General features: G+C 38.0%; 1 protein-coding gene across 1 annotated transcript in view; it reads left to right on the forward strand.

The window, feature by feature from the left end:
- The window catches only part of Cog3 (conserved oligomeric Golgi complex subunit 3), a 47,106-nt gene that overhangs the window by 18,116 nt on the left and 6,477 nt on the right, over positions 1-22,513 (forward strand). The window contains exons 8-14 of the mRNA XM_083127294.1: positions 878-1,017; positions 2,466-2,626; positions 8,074-8,221; positions 11,550-11,725; positions 14,553-14,679; positions 17,329-17,540; positions 20,108-20,314. Coding sequence (XP_082983420.1) covers positions 878-1,017; positions 2,466-2,626; positions 8,074-8,221; positions 11,550-11,725; positions 14,553-14,679; positions 17,329-17,540; positions 20,108-20,314 — 1,171 coding nt within the window. The remainder of the gene's footprint in view (positions 1-877; positions 1,018-2,465; positions 2,627-8,073; positions 8,222-11,549; positions 11,726-14,552; positions 14,680-17,328; positions 17,541-20,107; positions 20,315-22,513) is intronic.

Consider the following 22,513-nt stretch of genomic DNA (forward strand, 5'->3'; position numbering starts at 1 on the left):
CTCCTACGACGACGACGACTACTCCTCCTACGACGACGACGACTACTCCTCCTACGACTACTACGACTACGACTACTACGACGACGACTACGACTACGACGACTACTACTACTACTACTACTACGACGACGACGACTACTACTACGACAACAACTACTACTACTACTACGACAACTACTACTACTACTACTACTACTACTACTACTACTACTACGACGACGACGACGACGACGACGACGACGACGACGACGACGACGACGACGACGACGACGACGACGACGACGACGACTACTACTACTCCTACTCCTACGACAACTACTACTACTCCTACTCCTACGACGACTACTACTACTCCTACGACGACGACGACTACTACTACTCCTACGACGACGACGACTACTCCTCCTACGACGACGACGACTACTACGACTACGACTACTACGACTACGACTACTACGACGACGACTACGACTACGACGACTACTACTACTACTACTACTACTACGACGACGACGACTACTACTACGACAACAACTACTACTACTACTACGACAACTACTACTACTACTACTACGACGACGACTACTACTACGACTACTACTACGACGACGACTACTACTACTACTACGACTACTACTACTACTACTACTACGACTACTACTACTACTCCTCCTCCTCCTCCTCCTCCTCCTCCTCAATTTTTGGAATCACATACACCCTTTATATTAAGATATTTATGTGTGGATGTTGAGAGGCGGTAATAAGTAAGTTTGAAATAGAGAAAACATCTTACTGAATACAGTACACTTCATTGTAAGTTTAGTAAGATTTATTACTTGTCTAGGATAATGCAGATGCTTTTCTTTTTGGTTTTAAGTGGGTTCCTTGAAGGTTTGTGCACAACGTTGTATGATGTGCTGAGGCCCTTCATCATTCATATAAACCATCTGGAAACCCTGGCCGAATTGTGTAGCATCCTTCGCCTGGAGATGTTGGAAGAACATGTTAACAATAATCGTAAGTAGTCTTGTCAATCAACCCAAAATGGCCGAGATCGAGAATGTGTGGGGCCTTACCCCCACATCTCCTAAATGTGCCTTGATGGCGCAGCGCTATATGCACTGGTTATGTATATGCTTAGATATCTGTTTGATGTCACTAAGCACATACAAGATATTCATTTTATAGTTAGATAAAAGCATGTTTTTGTACATATTCTACCAATGTTGTTGTTGTATGTAGAATTCTTCTTTTACTTTACGAGTTTTACAAGCATTTAAATACTATTTTTGAGTAAATGTTTGAGACACACACGCTCCCTTCATCAGACATTTATTTGCAGTTTGCACAGTTTTATAGGTATAACAATAGGATAACCTAACCTGTAACATTCATTAAATTACAATTGAATGTAGGGAGCATATGCTCTCATGAACAGAGATGTCCAGCCACAGCCTCAACGAGCCTTGCGAGGCTGAGGCCAAGGCTGAGTTGGAGATCAGAGGCTGAGGGTGTGTGAGGCTGGAGGCTGACCTTGAGCTTGGAGGCTGAAGCTGAGTTGGAGTTTGGAGGCTGAGGCCATGTAAGACTGGAGGCTGACTTTCAGCTTGGAGGCTCAGGCCATGTGAGGCCAAGTTGGAGTTTGGAGGTGGAGGCCGTGTGAGGCTGGAGACCGAGATGGAGTTTTGAGGCCGTGTGAGGCTTGAGACTGAGATGGAGTTCGGAGGTGGGGACCGTGTAAGGCAGGAGACCAAAGTCAAATGGAAGTCTCTGCTCATGAAACATCACACCAAATATCATCTTTCAATGCTTACGACAATGTTAAACTAGATGAATAATTCTACTTATGATAATAAATAACGCGGTCAATACATTGTTTGCTCCTGCCTTTTGTGAAAGGTGTGAATAGCTAAATTTCTAGGAAATTTTGAAGCTATTAGGGCCAAAATATTACATACTCTCCCCTTTCTTGAAGTTTGTAGTCATGGAGGAGTACATCTGCCATTCCACAGAAAGTGAGGCGTACTTTAAAAAAAATGGTTGCCATAGCTTAATGCAGAATTGAATAAGCTACATTTTGATGTAACTTGGTTTTATGAAGTTCTACTCTGTAATTTTTAATAAGAGTCAAAACTTGGGTATCAATATTTTGAATTCGACAGTAGGCTCACTTTCTGTGGAATGACCGACATGCTTCTGCTTGAATATTCACTATTCAAAGCTTTAAATCCCCCAACTTTTTTTTGTTACTAAAAATTTTATTGAAGCTTACACTCAATCTTCTGCCATATTTACCTTGGTGTGTGTATCCCTTTCACCTTGTTTCAGTTTTTTAAGTCTTCATTCTACAAAATAATACCAAGCATCCAACTCCCAACAGAACTGTAGTTTAATGATGGAACCTGGCTGATTCAATTCACTAGACAATGTCTTCTACCTCAGCACTTCTTTTTGTCTATTGGCAGCTGCTCCATTGGAAGCTTTTGGACGCCTGGCGTGGCAGCTTCTGCAGGATGTCCAAGAGAGATTGGTCTTCAGAGCACACCTTTACCTTCAGTCAGACATCCTCAACTATCGACCAGCACCTGGGGACCTTGCCTATCCAGAAAAGCTTCAAATGATGGAGGTATTGTTGAGTCACCATTTCACAAGGATGGTGGAAAAATAAGCAAAATTGCCTTCTCTATTTTTTTATTTATATATAAATAAGTTTCTTCCGCGGATCAATATATTGATTCCACAAACATGGGCAACACTTTTAAACAATATCAACTCTTGTAAAAATTGTTACAGTGCGCAGTGGTCCAGATGCACGGAAAACCTGGTTAAAATTATTTTTTTAGTCTTGTGATCTCTGAAAGCAGATTTTTTTCATATATTCTATCTTTTTAGGGATATTTTAATGCCAATTGCACCCACAATACAGTAAACCACGACTTATGCATTGTTCAACGTATTTACCATTTCCATCTGAATCAGTTTCAACATCAGCCAGTGATTGGAGGAGACGTTTAAGGAAGTCTAATACATTGTTTTGAAGTGTCTATCCCAGACTGCTCTGTGGAGATGATTGGATTCAACAAGTGGAAGGATTTTGTCCTTTTTTTTCCCTGAGAGCTGGTCCAAGTATGGTGTTCTGGGTAATGCTTTATTTATATGCTTGTTCCTGGCATCTTGAGTCTCTGACATTTCTCCTATTGGTAGAATGGCAGCTGAAATAATCGCTGAGCCATGGACAAATATCTTGTGAACAGAAGCTGGCATGTTGAACAAAGGATAGAGCGAGAAGTGCAGCTCATTTTTTCTCTTGGTTCCCATCTGAAACTTCATGACATCTAGGCCCAGTCCATAAGATGGTGCCTATAGGATCATGGCAGATTTCTTGAGGAGTCTCTGTCTAACACCACTTCCTTGGAGTTCTGGGGGGAAAATATTTTCTTGTTATTTCTGTCAACGGATGATTTAGTTACATCAATTGCTTCAGGATTGCACTTGTTGGCTTCCAGAACCTGGTTATACGAAGGGCATGTGTTTTGCTGCAAGGTTGATCGAGCTATTAAATATGATGACCAAATTGTTGAAAAACAATGTCTCACGTATCCAATAACATTTTACAACTTTTTATGAAAAAGGGCAAGAATTGATCCTTAAACTAGAAACATTATCACTTACATGAAATTTACAAATTTCATATTTCCGTGTTGCACAATTTAATAGTTAAATCCTATTAATTTTGAAGATCCTCTGTCTTAATTCACTAAGGGTACGGCATCTGCTTTGTTTGTTCCCAGGTGGCCGTAGTTGCAATTTCTCCCATTCGGCGGCGCTGGTGTATGTATCCTGGTTTGCATCATCTGCTTCCTGTTGTCAGGTGGCGCTGCCGGGTGGTGGTTAAGGGGCTGGGTTGTGCTGCTCGGTGCGGTGCAGTTGCTGTTCCCCATGTGGCTGGAGGGGTGTCGAGTATGCACACCGCATCTTTTCTTTTTCTGGTCGGGGATCTTTTTGAGGATGGGGTACCAATTCGGGTATGTCAGTCCATTGTCCAGGTTCAGTGCTGGTTTCTGTTTGATGATACCATGGGTTTCTTTGACAGTGTTTTCTATGACAGAGCCAGTTGGGTGAAGTATGGATACGGAGGTGATGGTGTGGTTTGTGGAGTGGAAGTGTTGAGAAAGGCCTGATTTTGGTGTGTATTTTTTGGCATCTTTCACATGTTCATCAATCCGTTCTTGGACAGTGCGGATGGTTCTGCCAATATAGGTGTTGTGGCATTGACATGCAGCCTTGTATACACCAGGGGATGCAAGTTTGGATAGGTAGTATGTCTTGAAGTTGGGTAGTGCTCTTCCGATTTGAGATATGGGTTTGTGTGCCACTCGGATGTTGAAGGGTTTTGAGGGCCTTGGCAAATTTGCCAGATGTGGTGGGGTGGTATGGAAAAGCGATCCATTTGGGTTTGGGGTTTTGGTTCGGGTTATCACTATCTCGTGGGTGTCTGAACTGGGCTTCTGCTTTTGTACACCACATGGATAGCTGGCATTCAGTGTAACCTTTGTTTAGTCCAATTTTGGTTACGCATGCTATTCATCTTGGAGGTCGTCTTCTGTGCAGCTGTGTGTGAAGGCTGTTACGTAGAAGTTCATCCATACTCCAGCTTTCTGTTTTAGTGGGTGGTTGGATTTGGCATGGATGTACTGGGTGCCCGAACCTGATTTCCTGTATACGGATGTGATTAATTTGTCTTGGTGTCGTTGGATGCTTAGGTCGAGAAAGTTGAGGCGGCCATTTTCTTCCCTTTCAACAGTGAAATTTATGTTACGATGTATGTTGTTGAGGGCAGCTAGGAGATGGTTTAAGTCCTCTTCCTGTTTGTAAATGACTAGGGTGTCATCGGCATATCTTCTGTATCTTATATGCGCGAACTTTGGCTGGGTGAGTATTGAGTTCTCTGCCACATGCAGCACGATGTTGGATAAATTAAATTGTGCAACACAGAAATACGAAATTTCTGTATTTCACGTAAGTAATTTTAAACAGTGTTTACCGCATCCATCATGAATAGAAACATTATGCTAACATAAGATGGTTTAATCTTAACTTGAGCTTGTTTGAGTAGTTTTATTATTCTATGAGAATTATTAAAATGGAAATTTTTTTAGGCATTTAGCACTAACTTGAGTTCTGGCTCATTAAGAATGATTAAACCAGATTACAAAAGTATCTCCTTAAGATTAAAGCTTAAAAGGTACAAAATCTAAGTTTCAAACTGCAATTGGCATCCAGTAAATGTTTATAAAGACATAAAACTAGCTATGTGGAAAAGCCCTTACCATAAGAAACTAAGAAAGAGCACATCATCCTGAGACTTCAAGAGTTCGTAGCCAACTGAAGACGACACTTACTGTGTAACACCAGGTAGTTTTCAATAGACTAGACCTTTTATTCTCGATTTACAAGGGTATCAAAGTTATTTTCACAACTTCAAGTTTTGGGATTTTGACCAGGTTTTCCATTCACTTGGACCACTGTGGTGGCATGCGTAGGCTGCATGCATTTTGAGAGTAAGCTATTTCACTTTTTATTTCTTTCTTGATTATTTTAATGCACCCAGTGCTTATGTTTCTGCCATTTATATTCACCTTTACATATTTGCATTACATTCCTAGCGTTGTGTATTCTATCCATTGTGTTTTTCTTCACCTTCTTTTTTTATAAGTATCATGCTAGGGCTGAGCCAATACTGATGCCGATGTATCAGCTGATACCAGTGCTATTAGTGCTATGTGCCTTCGTGTAGCTCACACTTTAGCACAGCTTCTATATACCACGGTTAATCTCAGAGTTATGGGTTATTTTCTTTGGCATGTAAATCAGAAAGCAGAGATATATATGCCAATGGATATAAGAATGAGAATATATATTCTGAAACCTTCACAATTACAAATATTATATGCTTAAATTCTCCATACAAAAATTATATTCTTCTTCCAAGAAAGAGGTTGGCTTCTTCTTCTTCTTTCTTCTATGGAGTGGTCAACTTCTTCTTTGGGGAAGGTTAACTTCTTGTATTCTTCTATGACAGGATTAAATACTTCTTGTTCTCCTGTAGAAAAGATCATCTATTTCTTCTATTCGTCTATAGAAGGATCATCTATTTCTTCTATTCTTTTATAGAAGGATCATCTATTTCATCTATCGATCAAATATTTCTTCTATTCTTCTGTAGCTCGATTAAGTATTTCTTCTATTCTTCTGTAGAGCTCTTTTCCGTGAGTGTTTCCCCCTTTTCTTTGGCCTGAAGCCTGAACTTTACTAACATAACTCAGATGTATTTTGGGGCGACAAATCTGGATATAGCGCCATCTACATAACGACCAAGGGGACAACCCAGGATCGCTAATGTAAGAGCGCTACTTATGGCCCAGTGCGACTAAAGTCAGCTAGAGCAACCGTAGTGCTTTGGGGCGACAAATATCAATATAGCGCCACCAAGGGGAAACAACCAAAAACCTAACGAGGCATTCCTCCTTGCCAGAGATAAGACATGGATTTGAATCGACATCTTCACTTCCTTACTCTCCTATATGTCTAATTCATGAGTATTTTATTAATCATTATAATTTCTGTATTATTTTATATTTCTTATCCTATATTTACAGTTGTTTAATCTATACTCATTATCTTTCATTTGTTTTGTTTAATATAATCACTTTCTGTCTCCTCTAATTTCGTCAGTCAATTTATTTTCCACCTTTCCGGCACGCCACCATCTATTGTTGCTTCTGCCAACTAATTCTCCCTATGTTGATCATTGGGTTCGGCCATTCAGGCACGTAACATCAATACCAGAAAGTATCGGTTAGAATTTGTTTACCGATACTGAACGATACTCTTCCGGCAATTTGGTCTTTCACAGGCTCTGCAAAAATGCCTCTCAAGTGTTTTGCAGAGTCGAATTATCATGGAAATTATGCAAAATTAGAAGTTCCTCTTTAATTTGCACAAGTTTTGTGTGAAACACTTAATATTTTGATGACAAAACATGTAATTCAATATTCTAATGTAATTTTTGCATATTTTAAAGCAAATATCTTGGTCAATTGATGCATATATTTAGAGTGCAATACTTACACACTATTGTTAATGAATATTTTGAATAACTTGTGCATTTTAGAAATAAGTTGTGTTGTAGATTATTAATTTATCCTCACATTGCAGTTTTAAGTGGTTCTTTCAGTTTGTCTTTCAGTTCTTTCTATTATTAGCCAGGTATACATAGAGTTTATTAGAAATATTGTTTCAACTCTACTCATGCATCTATGAGAATGAAAATGCTCGCTCGTCAGTGTAATGTGTTTACTGATGAGAGCAGAGATTTGACATTTTTCATCTAGGTAAATTCTTCAACTTCCTTTCTTTCCATTCATGTGCTTCGTACAGTTCTATTATGTTATTTTCTCTTAGAGTATACTTACAAAATTAATACTTCCTCAAGCATCCTTGTAAAATTTTAGCTGTCAAAGCCATGTAGATCATCTTCTTCTTTGGCTCCTTGATTTTGATGAAGAAGACCGCACTTCTCACCCTCAGCGTGTCTTTCATATATATTATGCCAGCATAATTATCTGAACGTTAGTGACAATAGTTATTTTTAGTGCCATGGAGTAGTTGGTTAGCACACTGAATTTGTAGTAAAATCACAGATCTGCCATGTGTTCGATTCTCACCACCACCAAAAAGAAATTGTTCATCTCACAATGTGCTCTCAAAATGTAGTATTAGAATAGGTATAAGAGGTAGAAGTCCTAGACACTGCATAACATTAACATTCTATTCTAATTATGCTGGCATCCCAAGAAGTTTTTTGAGTAAAAAATTTCCAGTTCACAGTCTTCTGTGAATAAAATCAGGATTAAAGTAAATCACATATGCAGGGAGATGGTAAAATTAAAAGTTGAAAGCCATTACAATTGATGAAAGGTATATGGAAAATTGTGGTTTAGTTTCAACCAGTTTTCTGTCTTTGTTCACTGGTAAATGTGTGAAGAGTCTGATAAGTTGCTTGTTTTGCAGAGCATTGCCCAGAGTCTGCAGGAACAGTCGAGGCTTGTTCGGTCCGAGTCCCGTTCCTCGATTGGCTCCATAGGATCTGCCACGTCTCAGGAAGTTGCCAATATCAATTCCGAGCATGAGATTGAACAGCCACGATCCAGAACTGGTAGTAAGTATGTATGAAAGCAACACAAGCATCTCTTGCTTCAAAACAGGAGAAATCCTATATACACATGGGTTTTGATTGCGTTTCAATAACTTATACATTGGTATATGATCATATACATTTGTTAAGCAGATTATAAATATCATGCATTGCTACAAATGTGAAAACATCTTGTAGGAAAAGGTACATAGTCTTGCCGGCACTAAAATCAGTAAACAGGAACAAACCACAAACACCACAAAAATAAAAGTCTACAAATCAGGGGTCCCAGGTTTGAATCCTGGCCTGGGCATGGATGTGTGTGAGTGTCCATTCATCAATTTCATCATATCATCCCTCATCCCCATCTTTGCAAATTAGCCAAAAAGTGGCACAAAAGCAAAATAAAGTAAAGCAAATCAATCAATCTATCCTTACCTGGAAATGAGTGTTAACAGGCGTCACATTTAAATATACCCATGTCATCATAACAGGAGCAAGCTTAGTGCCACCATTGAGCAGATCCTAAGCACCGAACCTAGTCTTCAGTTGTGGGTTCCACACACCAGGGTAAATACCGAGGATAAAAGGAACTCTCGTGTGCTGATGTTCCTTGTAGACACTGGTTTACTTGTCACTGTGTCGTTCCGTTTTTGCAAAGTCCCGAAAGTTGAAGCCAGAAGTGAGTTTTTGTACGGTAAAGATGTGAGAACCTCTGAATTCTTTCCTTTCCCATTTCGTGGGTCAATTGTGGTAGTGGATGAAGTGTTGAGGGTGATACAGTTTCAGATGTTTCATTCATAGTAGCTTCAGGCCCAGATCTACGACTGACTTCTTTACCTCCACCATTTTGAAGAATGTTGGGAAAACCTGTTATGTTGGAAAGTTCATAGTTTTCGTCTGTGAAAATGTCAGGGTTAAGGGGATCAATCCCAGCAGCCTGAGATGAATTTCTAGCCTTCTCCACCGTTGCAACTTGTAGGAATGCTGATCGAATAGACTGTGAACATTTGTCTTAGGCTAATCACTCGGTCAGGGTTGCTAACCATTCATTTGTCACATTCTGCTGCATACATTGTCTTCAGAGGTCCAAAGAAACCCTTATCGAGTGGCTGCATCATATGGCTTGCGTGTGAATGCAGGGAAGCAGTGTGGTGGAATTCTCTCTGTAGAAAAGCACTGCTTCTAGGCTGCAGTGTGAAATATGTTTGTCAAGGATGAGCGAAACAGGGACATCCTCACTAGGCTTCACAAATTTAGTGAAGTGCTAGCCATTTTTAAAAGAGATCTGTGTTCATAAACCAAGAGTCTGAAACAAGAGGACGAGGTTCATCTTGATAGAGATTCATATTGAGCCTTTTTCAGTTGGACTACTATGGCCGGAGGCACGTAAATATATCTGTTGGAGACATACAACACACAACTGTCACCCCTCTTTCACCTGATACAACTTTTTACTCATGTCGTTTTCCTTTGGGTGAAATTGCATTTGGGATATTTTTGGAACAGTAAAAATTCAACATTCATCCACATTAAATATTCTGTAAAAGTTTACAAATAGTGTGTTAGAGCATCTGTTTTTAAGAGTGTGTGCATCCTCTTACAGGACCATTCACTGTGCACTCTTAAAGGAACAAGACGTGGTTCAGAATTCATCTGCCAGGAGAAGCAGCATGCAGGAGAGTGGTTCTCACATTTGTCCTATGTTCAATGTTGTGGTATATACATACTAACACTTATTACCATACTTAAAAATAAATTATTGTCATAACCCTTAAAATGTGAGAGTTCAATATTACAGTGAATAGGCAAAAAACACACTTACCGATAGCTTCACGGCAAACACCACAATATCCACCAGGTACGACGTGTACACAGTTAGCTTGTGGAGCCTTCTGATGACTAAATGGCAGCGTCGTACAATGCTGCCAACCTTCAAAATTCAAGCACCGTACTCTTAGAGGAACTTACCAAATTGTTCACAATTTGAACGAAATGTTTGCCATTTTTATATTGTGTAGGTAAATTGTTGGTTATATTGTCCAAACACTTCCCTACTAATATATAGTAATTTGGAGTGCTGCAACTACCTAGAAAGAAATCTATAATACTTGCCAAACATATTTCATGTTTCACATATCAGTGTTAATTTTTGCATTTGAACTTCGAAAGGTCACTTCAGCTGTATTGGTCTTTATAATTCTTGAATATTGTGAATCAAAACTGAAAATGTTGTTGCTTTTAGTTGGAAACTAGTTGAAAAGTATTCCACTAATAATAATAAATTCTTTGAATAATTGTTATGCTTTTCATGCATCGGTAGGGGCATGCATATTTCATTTTTGACGAAAAAACGAAATTTGAAAAAACACGTTGTAGTGTTAATTTTTCAGGTTTTTGAAAGGTGTGAGATGCATTTTGTGACCATGATTTGTCTCGAAATAATGCGAAATGAACTGCAAAAAGCGAAATTAACTCTTAAACACGAAATTTACCGTTTATATACTGACGCGACACCTTCCGAGGTCTGAATTATCCTGAGAGTTATGCAATTCCCGGAAAATTGATTAATTGTGCTGTTAATATTGGAGAAGCAAAAATGGACTCCTTTACACAGAAATAAACTTAATACTCTGATAACTACATAAATGTGCTATTAGAAGTGAAATGTTAATTCTGTGGAATAAGTGTAGTTTTTAAATCAAATTTAGGATTATATTCACAATTTTAAAACCAAAATGTATTTTTATATACCACCTTTCATCCAATTTTTCACCGCTATAACACCGATATTTTATTTTATTTACCGCTTTTGAACCCGAAATTGACTCAGTTTTTGTACCGAAATTTTGCTTTTTTATTTACCAAAAATATGTGCCTCTATGCATCGGTATCAGTGGGAATTGGTATGGACATGGGCATCCGGAAAAGGAAGGAGGGGGGGGGGGGGGGCACAGATGGAAATGAAAGTCAACCAAAAAGTATGTATTTCACACATATAATTTCATTTTATCCACAATAATATGTGCCAATTATTGCATGAACAGCATAAATTCAAATTTCAGCAATGTTTTTTTAGGGAACAACACTATTTTTGAGGAAAATGCACCTTGTTTGCCTCCCCTGGAAAAAAAAATACCTTCCTTGCCCCTCCCTGGAAAAAATCCTGTGGACGTCCATGGGTATGGATAATATAAAAATTCAATATTAGTCCATTTCTCAAAGATAGTGAAGAGAATGAATGCCTACTTTTGTATATCTTGGTAGATGTTCTTCTTTAACTGGTAGCATAGAGTTAAGAACTGTTTATTTGAGCATGAATTATTGTGAAGTATGTGTGTTATATTTGTAGATTCTCCAGCAGACCTACATGGAATGTGGTATCCCACAGTTCGGAGGACTTTGGTGTGTTTGTCACGTCTATATCGGTGTGTGGATAAGGCAATCTTCCAGGGGCTGTCGCAGGAAGCTCTGACGATGTGTATCCAGAGTGTGGCATCTGCAGCCAATGCAATCAACAGCAGAAAGGTACTTTCATCTTTTGATTGTCTCACAGTGATATATCATACCAAACATACTATAATACGAGGATCGTACCGAAAGTAATGCAAAAGTGGTCATAACCTCTTTATTAACTGATGTAGATCGTTCAAATTGCACATGTAGTTGGAGTGACTCTCCCTCTGTACAGCTACTCAACGTAGACTCCATTTACAGCTATGCATTTGCGCCATTGTTGAACCCAACTCTAGAATCCTCTTTGAAAAAAGTCCGGTGTGCACTGTTCTATCCACTTCTTCACAGCCACTTTCACCCTGCCTGTGTGATCAAATTCTTGTCCCTGAAGACTGTTCTTCATTGGACTAAACAAGTAGAAGTCAGAGGGCACCAGATCTGGACTGTATGGTGGATGGGGGACCACGGATGAGCCAAATTTGCCGATCATCTGATTTGTTGCCAAAGAGGTGTGTGGTAGCACATTGTCATGGTGAATGTGGATAGCTTTCAGATTCTTCTGCGGTCTCTTCCTCCTTCGCACACACTTTCCGATACCCCAAGCTTTCCACCATCTTCTGTATGGCATTGTGACCACAGTTCAGTTATTCAGCAAGCTCATGGATTGTGACACGTCTGTCCATGTGAATCAACTCATCCACTCGCTGACGATTCGTGTCAGTGGTCACAGTTGATGGTCTCCCACTGCACAGTTTGTCTTCAATACTGGTTTCCCCGTCTGTAAACTTCGTCATCCACCTGTGCACATTGCTCGTGTCAATGGTGTCATCTCCGTACACATTCTGTAGCCTTCTGTGGATGTTGGAAAGCCTGCAATTCTCCTTCGTCAAGAACTCGATGACAGCACGTTGCTTCTGCTTGGAATCCATTATTCACCTACAAGGAAGACAAAGATTCTGAAACACCTGTATAGGGGAAGAGTCACTCTCCAACTACATGTGCAATGTGAACGATCTACATCAGTTAATAATAGAGGTTATGCCCACTTTTGCATTACTTTCGGTACACCCCTCATACGTAGAGGCATGCATATTTCATTTTTGATGACAACATGAAAGGTGAAATAACACATTGTAATGTTAATTTTTCATGTTTCTGAAAGGTGTTAGGTGCATTTTCCTACCCTGTTTTGTCACGAAATAATGCGAAATGAACTGCAAAATGTGAAATAGACTCTTAAACACGAAATTTAGAGTTTATTTACTGATGTGACACTTTCTGAAGTCTCAATTCATGTAAAATTGATTAATTCTGCTGTAAATATTTGAGAAGCAAAAATGGACTCCTTTATACAGGAATAAACAAAATATTCTGGTAATGACATAAATGTGCTATTAGAAGGGATTTGTTTATTTTGTGTAGTAAGTGCAGTTTTTAAATCAAATTTGGGATTATATTCCCATTTTTAAAACTAAAATGTAATTTTACACTTTTTCACCGCTATAACTGCGAAATTTTATTTTATTTACCGCTTTCGAACCCGAAATTGATTGTTTTTGAACCTAAATTTTGCTTTTTTTTTTTTACCAAAAATATGTGCCTCTAATAACACGTCATGTGAGAACCAGAGGAACGTGGAGCCAACCTTCATGGCAGAGTGCTCTGCAATGCCAGGTGTTCCCGATTTGAATCCTGGCCTTGCAAGTGTCCCTTCAGCAATTTCATCATATCATCACTCATCCTCATCATTGCGGTTAGCCAAAAGTGACAGAAAAGTGAAGTAAAATAAACCAAATCAGTCAGTCATTATTGGAGCACAAATTACCTGGTTCCAGTCATCCTTAACCTGAAGATGGCTGGGGTGGGAATGGCCTCATTGCCTTGCCTTTTCAGAGTGAAATTTGAAATGATGTGGGTCACTAAATAAAATTGTATATTCTGAGAATAATGTTGCTACAGTTGTGATTGATACCGTGCTTTGTTCTGAATCAATCAGGCTATAATGTTTTCGTTAATTAGAAACACACGGCAATTAGATGGAAATAATAATAAAAAGAAAACTTTTTTCATCATGCCATTTGAACTTGTATTACAATGTTCAAATTTAACTCTCCTTTGGATGGATTTATGTGTACAATAAACAGGAAGTGCTGCACATGCTTTCAGTGATATAAACTTTTTTATTAAAAGAAAGTGATGTAAGTTATATGTTGAAGTAAAAAAAACAAAAAAACAGTCATTTTTTTCCAGAACGTATGTTATTGTATTTTGCACCATAGCAAAATTAGGTGTTTGGAAGTTAACTTCAGATTGTTTCTAATGTACTGAGCTATTCAAAATATGTGCACAAGCTGAAGGAAAGCATTGAGGTCGAAATATAAAAATGTAGAATAGGAACCCATGTGCTAGAAAGTGATCCTGAGTTAATACAGGTCTGTGAAGATCAGGAACTTCATGATTACCATAGATAGTCAAAGCACATGATTGCTGATAATGCCTAGCCATACATTTACCACAAACCTCTATTCAAATGTAACAAGGGATTGTGGGAATGGTTCCAATTTTTCAAGTAAAATGGTGTTCATGGATGAGGTATCATTCCTGAGAGATGGTTTCTTGTGTGTTGTAACATCCATGTTTGTACGCATTCTCCACACACATGTTTACAGTGAGCATATGGCAGCTATTACTGGTGATCATGTGATCAGACCCTACCTCTTGTCGTCAAGTGGTTCCTGACCTTCACAGACCTATACTGACTTCGATCACTTCCTAGCCTTCGAGTTCTTATTGTAAATTTCTTGTTTTGACCTCTCTATGTGTGGCTTCAGTTTGTGCACATTAAGTAGTCTTAATTTGCATTTTTTTAATTATTTTTTTTCCCCAATGTGTTTTTCAGAGTCCATTAGATGGAGAGCTGTTTCAAATCAAGCACCTGCTGATCCTCAGAGAACAGATTGCTCCCTTTCAGGTGGACTTTACTATCAAAGAAACTAGTTTGGACTTCAGCAAAGTAAAAACAGCAGGTACATTTTTCATTATTTACTGAAAGAAACATAATTTTTAATAACATCAAGAAATTACATGTCAATATAAAGAAGCAGGGTACACTGATGCCAGTTATTTTAGTGTTTTGACTATCACATATGTTATTCCATGAATATTTTAAAGTAAAGCTTTCAGTATAGGTCTAACATTAATAACTATACTGAAAAACTTTAATATATTACTATGGTGTTAAGTATATGTGGGAATTGGTGAGGGTATTGGTATCATTTTGAGTTGAGAGTGGTATTATTTCTGTTTTTTTTTTCTATTTTATGAAATATTTAGAATAATAATAAGTCACGGTGTCTACCAGTCAAGAAGTGATGCTTGAGGTCAAGAATGTTTGCTATTTTTCACAGTATATTGAATTACATTGTTATATACGTGTACTGGGATTTGATAGAATTTAATATTTGGAAAAATAAAATTGAATGTAGTTGTAGTTAAGATTTGTTTACTTTCTTTCTTAAGAATTACATTCTTGTATGGGTGAAGTTTTGTAAAAATATTAAATACAGTAATGTGGCCAATCCTGATCTAGGATGAAATCTGAAGCATTAATTTTTACATGCATTAATAATGAAAGCAAGTGCAAAATCTCTTGTTAAAGTCCAGCTTAAGCTTTCATCTTAACCAGCCTTGTGGTAGGGGTTTTTCATTGAATAAAAATATATATTTTCTTAATTTCCAACTGTACCTAAGCAGGGAGCGATTAAATACATGTTAAAAAAAAGGGGGGGGGGGGAGTTCAAGAATTTTGTATATGTAAGTAACAGTTGGGCTGAAAAGTTCGTAGGCTAACATTGTAAAAAATATTTTTTTGACAAAATTCGATTTTATTATTCAATATAGTTGCCTTTGAGAGCGATACAACGATTATAGCGGTCATACAATTTTTCGATGCCATTTTTATAGTACGATTTCTCTTTAGCCTCAAAATAGGCCTCAGTTTCGGTGATTACCTCTTCATCAGTGCTAAATTTCTTTCCAGCGAGCATTGGTCTGCAAACAGGAAAAAGTCACTGGGGGCCAGATCTGGAGAATATGGTGGATGGGGAAGCAATTCGTAGTCTAATTCATATAATTTTGCCATCGTTTTCATTGATTTGTGACACGGTGCATTGTCTTGATGAAACAGCACTTTTCTCTTCTTCAAATGGGGCCGTTTTTTCATGATTTCATCCTTTAAACGCTCCAACAACGCTATGTAATAATCGCTGTTGATGGTCTGGCCCTTTTTGAGGTAATCGATGAATATAATACCATGCGCATCCCAGAATACTGATGCCATAACCTTGCCAGCCGACTGTTGCGTCTTTCCACGCTTTGGATTCGGTTCATCACGTGCAGTCCACTCGGCTGACTGTCGATTGGACTCTGGAGTGTAGTTATGGAGCCATGTTTCATCCATTGTAATATATCGACGGAAAAATTCGTGTTTATTACGGTTGAATATCGCTAAACATTGCTCCGAATCATCAAAACGTTGTTGCTTTTGATCGATTGTGAGCACGCGCGGCACCCATTTTGCACACAGCTTTCGCATGTTCAAATATTCATGCACAATATGTCCAACACGTTCCTTTGATATTTTTAAAGTCTCAGCTATCTCGTTCAACTTCACTTTACGATCATTTAAAATTATTTTGTGGACTTTTTTGATGTTTTCGTTGGTAACCGCCTCTTTGGGGCATCCACTGTGTGCATCGTCTTCGATGCTCATTTCGCCTCGTTTAAATTTAGCAAACCACTTCTCAACGGTTGATTTTCCTGGTGCAGAGTCCGAATAATGTTTATCAAGCCAAGCCTTGGCTTCAACAGTAATTTTTTTCGCCAAAAAGCAATGCTTTATTAACACACAAAATTCTTTTTTATCCATTTTTTCACAATAACAAAAGCTGCTTCACTCACAATGCTATATCTCACGAACTAATTATCCGGCAGCTGTGAAATTTATACACGTATCTTTTGAAGGTTAGTACTAAGTAAAAAACACATGGATTTAGTTCTAGTAACGCCATCTATGAGTCAGCCGATGAACTTTTCAGCCCAACTGTTATGCCAAGAAACACACATGATCAGTGTTGTAATTGAAATGGACATTCACAACCACTTTGCAAACCTGTTCTATTTTTACATTTCTAACCATAACTACTCCACATAAAAGGCATTGCGTTAATATTAGCATACACAGGAGATGTATTACGTAAAAATTCCAGCATAAAATTCAGGCTTGACCAGGACTCAAACTTGAATCTTTGGCGCAACTCTATGCAGGTAAAACAGCAACAGTGAAAAATTAGGTGAAGCCAGGGCTGGCTCAGTAGCTCAGTTGGTAGAGCAATGACATACTGTACCAGAGATTCAAGTCCTGGTGAAGCCTGCATTTTTTTACTGAAATTTCTACATAAAAGACATTGTTAAATATGATTTGAGTATTCAGCTTGAAGAAGCCATAGGAAGTGTGCTTGAAGAAGCCATAGAAAGTGTGCTAGAATGCTTGTTAAAATGTAATCTATGCGCTTAAAGCTAAAATATGGTTCTTGTTTCTTTTTGTTTCCTTATTTTATCCAATATTTAATTGATACTCTGTGAAGTATTGATTATGTCTGTTGATTTTCTTTCAGCTTTTGGGTTGTTTCATAACCGGAAGCAGCTGTTTGCCTTAGGTACAAACAATGCCTTACTGGAGTTCCTTCTGGAGGGGACTCCCCAAGTACGGGAGCAGCTGATAGATTCAAGGAAGGATGTCGACCGCCAGCTGAAGATTTCCTGCGAATCCTTCATAGGGCACGCTACGCAGTTGATGGCTGCTCCCCTCTTAACATTCCTTAGCAAAGTACGTTTCTAAATATTCGTATTTCTATTTTAATTGCATGCATGATTGAGCACATTTTCATGAGCTTCCTTTTATACATTTTAAAATTTTACACAAGTGGCTGGATTTAAAGGGTGTAGGGTTCAAACCCCCCACCTACAACTTCTGGCAAGTTAGTTTAATGCAAGTTCAGAAACCAAATCAACAACTCATTTTCAAGTACTTCAAGGCTTTTCAAGAATTCAACAGGAGACAGTGGTGATTTTTAATTACAAACATTTAAAAATTCTGCCTCCTTCACACATTCAAACCAGAATTTTTAAATGTTTGTGTAATTCCTGAAACGTATATACAGAGTATCTTCTCACTGGGAATTCCTTGAATTCCAGGAATTGTGTGAATTATTGGCTCCGGGAATTCTGCGTGAATTTTTCTCCATAGACATGAAAAATTGTAACTTTTATTAAACCAAATCCATTTGAATTTATGCATATCTATAAATACATTTTATCTTTTATTTTTATCGAAGAAGAAAATAAAAACTGCATGGAAAATAAAGCAGAATTCTTTCAATCCATCTACTTTGTTAGTGTCCTTTGCAGAACAATCTGCCAGACAGAAGATATCTTGAAGTTGATTAGGTAAATTTGAGTTTGAAATTTTTACACAATTTACAATTTTTCGTAGATTAGTATATCCCGTAAACACGTGTTTATGGATGTATTTTGAGTATGAGTATGTGAAGTGGCAAACGTAAATGCCAGTGGCATCATACACACACATTATATTGTTTAGACTCGTATGTTTGTGTGTGGGTGGTGAGAGGCAGTGGAAAGTTCGCCTTGAAAACCAGGAATTATACTTAAATTTTATCAAGGTGCTAGAGTGGCCACCCTGGTATATCAGGGTTTATTCTTAGAATCACAGCCCACCCGTGCCATCCCTCACCACCATGCACACAACTGGAGAACCTGGAAATCTCGGAGGATTTGAAAAAGTAAAAAATATAAGGAAAAGTCATTAGTTCATCAATGAGTCCCTATCAATAAAGACTATACTATTATTATTATTATTAATGAAGCACGTCTGAATAATCACAGCTAAAACCTGACTTGCCTTACACAATCTACTTTGAAGATGTTGGCTTTATATAGTCATTTATTTTACATTACAGATTAAGTAATAATACGAGGGTGAGTCAAATGAACCTTAAAAGTGCTGTAAAAATATATGTATTCAGTAGAAGTGAAACAAATGGTTATCATTTTTCTACATAATCCCCTCCACGTTGAATGCAAGTTTCCCATCGTGTACAAAGTGCTTGTATGCCCCGGCAAAAAAATATTTTGGTTGGCTGCGTCTCTTTGACATCATCAAAACGGAACTTCTGTCCTTTAAGAGGTCCAAACAAGTGGTAATCACTTGGTGCAAAATCTGGGAAGTAAGGAGGATGCGGTAGGCAAGTTGTTAATTGTTGCCAATTGCTATGATAGAATTCACTTTCAATGGCATATATTTATGGAAACCTTCTAAAAGTTGATTGGTGTTAACATCCGTACATGTTTGTTTCATGTTGTCTTTATTTTCAAGATCGTAACCCCTTAATTTGATTCCGCATTCCCCCCAGCACCCCTAGATGATTAATCCTGATGCCGCCACTGTTATAGAGAGAGATAGTGATGATTCTTACTGTGGATGAAGTACAAATATGTGGACTTGCGGGAAATATTTTGTTTCCCCAGTAAGTAAATGTAGCCGGGCACATGTCACAGGCAGTGCTCAGAAGAGCGCAAGTTCGATGCGTGGCAAAATCCGTTCAAATAAAACAAAATATAATTGACATGTCACTCTAAAGACGCTGTATTTATTCTTAAAATTAATTTCAATGTTTTATTGCAAACTTTCTCGCTGAAAGTTTTTACGTGATCAAATAGAACGCGAGTTAGTAAGTGATGATATTTTACATTACGTAACGCAAAAAATTTTTTCGAATCGTTGAACATTTTACATTTTTACTTCACATTCTTATACATTTTGTGTATGTGTATTGTAGGCATCTATGAACCTTAAGAATGCTTCGCTATTCTTGTGTCACTGCTTCCATTATTTTTTGCAGTTTGAAGTAAAAAATAATAATTTCCTCGTGAATTTCACGGAAACATGTTCTTATTTTTTTCTAAATGGCCAAGAAAGTATTTCAGTGTAAAAAATACCTCATAATGTTTTTTACGTTAAGTACTATTTCCTAACATTTTTTTCGGAATTATTATTTAAAGTTGAAATTGTTGCTTATTGGCAACACTGTATGTGAATGGCGTGACCTTGACTGGACAGTTTTCATGACGTTTACTATAGTTTGCTTCGAAAATATTTGATGTACTGCATGGGAAATAAAATATGTTGACTTGCTTCATAATAATAAAGTTGCAAAATTTCAGTGTAAAAAAATGTTATAAAAATGCACACTTTTTAAATCTTAACTGCTAACAGTTCATGGTTCTAGATTTTATTATGTAGGTATGTGTGTTTTTTTAATTACAGGATTTATCCAGCTTTGCTTAGCAACTGATGTTTTCTCTTGTACACAGGCACAAGTAATTCTGAAAATGGCCAGTGACGAACCATCAAAGAAGGTTTCTCTAAGGAACCAGCCTTTTGCCAGCCCAGAGTTGGTCGCTGAGGTTGTGAACGAAACCCAGAAGCAAATCAAGAGCAAACTGCCCATCATTCAGAGGAGCATGCAGCTCTACCTTGCCAACAGGGAAACAGAGTTCATCCTTTTCCGACCAATAAAGGTAAGCTGATGCATGTTTTCCTGTTTTATTGGTGTAGGCACAGTATTGGCTGTATCTGTATTGGTCAGTGTTTGAAATTAGTGGTCAGAAGTTGCAGAATACAACTATAATTTTTGATTTTTGCACCCACGTAAATTTTTCAAGTCTCCACGTCTGGCATCCAACTTTTTGTGACTAGACAATGTAGCAGCTGCATTCGACATACAAAGCAGTTTCAAAGCAGGTCACTAATTTCTCTCAACGAGTTTGTTTTGCCTGTAGTCAACTAGAGCCTGTACTTTTTTGTAACTTTTATTTTCAAAATATGTACCTACAGCTGGCAGCCGACGAGAAGAGCGCTGGCAGAAGAGGTGTGACGTACTGCCAGGCGACTCCACTCTTTCGCGTGGGGGAGGTGCTCTTCCGCCAGAACTCTTCTCGTCAGCTTGACAATGACCCGCCAAGAAGAAAACAAGACTTCCTTCTCCCCGAACACCCCCAACCACCCCTAAATTTTGCAAATGAACCTGACCCTCCCTTTCCCTCTGTACCCCGTCACCCTTCATTCAGCGATCTTCTCGTCGGCTGCCGGCTGTACATATTTAGGAAAGAATTGGTAAAATATATGTAAAATGGCTCAAATATGTAACTTCCAAGATGCTGCAATTTTCCACTCACATTGCATCTATTTTTATATGACAAATTGTAATTTATAAATATCGTTAATTGACATATTTTCGCAGCTAAGTTTTCAACTTTGGTGTCTTATGTTTAATGCATTAGGAGCCAAGTGACACCCAAGTGTCGAGGTCTAGTTTCGAACACTGGTATCAACTGTACTCTAACAATTATTATCTATCATTCATTGTGGTGTTGAAATAGTGGGAGAAGTCGTTATGTCAGTATCGGAGAGTATCTGTTGGAATTTTTTTACTTGCTACTGCCCGATACTTCTCTGGAGTTTGGGTATCGTGCCAAGTCTGCAAAATGTCATGTGAATCATTGACAAAATCTAATTACCCACAACTTATGCATAATACATCATCATAATTAATTTTGCATCAGTATTGTGAGAAAAGTGTATTTCTGATTGACAACTCTTTTATTATTCTGATTTTTTCATATGTGAGAATTTTAAAATGAAACTTGGGCAGATTGATATGGTACAGTTACAATGAATTCTTACATATTAAATTTTATGAATATTCCCCACAGCTTGCTCATTGTTCCACATAAAATATGAAAGCGTGATCGATTTTGCCATATTTCTGGCAGTTTCTTCAGTCATGTACTGGTTGGTTGCGGCAGTGTGGTTCTTCTTTCTCCTACTGGTGGGCTTGGTGGTGTTACTCCGTTTCTTACAATTCCTCTGGTACAGGAATTGTGGTTTATTCATTTGCCGCAGATGGTAGCTTTGGTGCTGCAATGGTGCGTTCCTACCTTTTGGTGTGTTGTAATCTCAGGGTTTGTGTTGAGGTCTGCGTTTATATCTTCCCTTGGTTATCCTTTCCAGAGCTGTGATAGCTAGCATGACTATTTTGACCTGTTCCGTTCTGTTCTGTGGCTTTTATCTATGAGGTGGTGGCAAGGCCAGTCGTCGACATTCCAAGTTGGTGGTGTGCTTTATGTTCTTCAAGCTGGTGTTTAACTCTGCATATTCCTGTATATTTGCCACAAGTACATACCACTTTTAGCATCTAAATTGATGTGGTAACAGTTGAAATTGGTTAGGTGTGGGGCTATTGAGGAAATAACTTGGTCAGCCATTTTGAAAATGTTCCTGGCTAGGGCAGATTAGGGTGTCTTTGGAGGCCAATCCACGTTTCTTTTTTGTTGTTGTTGTTGTTGTGTGTGCAGTGCTGGTTTAGATATATTTATTTTGAAATAATTCCCGAACGACGTCAGATTGTTACCAAATATTAGAATCAGTCAGTGTGTTGATATCAGTATCTATTCAAAGTGATTTTTCATTTAGAAAATTGAAAAATGTTCACAGGAGTTTTATCAGGTTTCCTTTAGACAGAGAGAAGGAATTATTGTATTCTACCGTATTTCTTTGAAGCCAAGATGCCATAATGTAAGACGTACTTTAATTATTGCTTAAGCTTTTGAGAATAAAAATTTACTTCAAATTTAAGGTGCACATCTGTACGTAATACTGTTACTTTGTTAAAACACCTCTGTAATGTTGCATTTACCATTTGAACAATAGCAGCACAT

This window comes from Lepisma saccharinum, chromosome 8, assembly GCF_977018435.1.
Source record: "Lepisma saccharinum chromosome 8, izLepSacc3.1, whole genome shotgun sequence".
NCBI lineage: Eukaryota > Metazoa > Arthropoda > Insecta > Zygentoma > Lepismatidae > Lepisma > Lepisma saccharinum.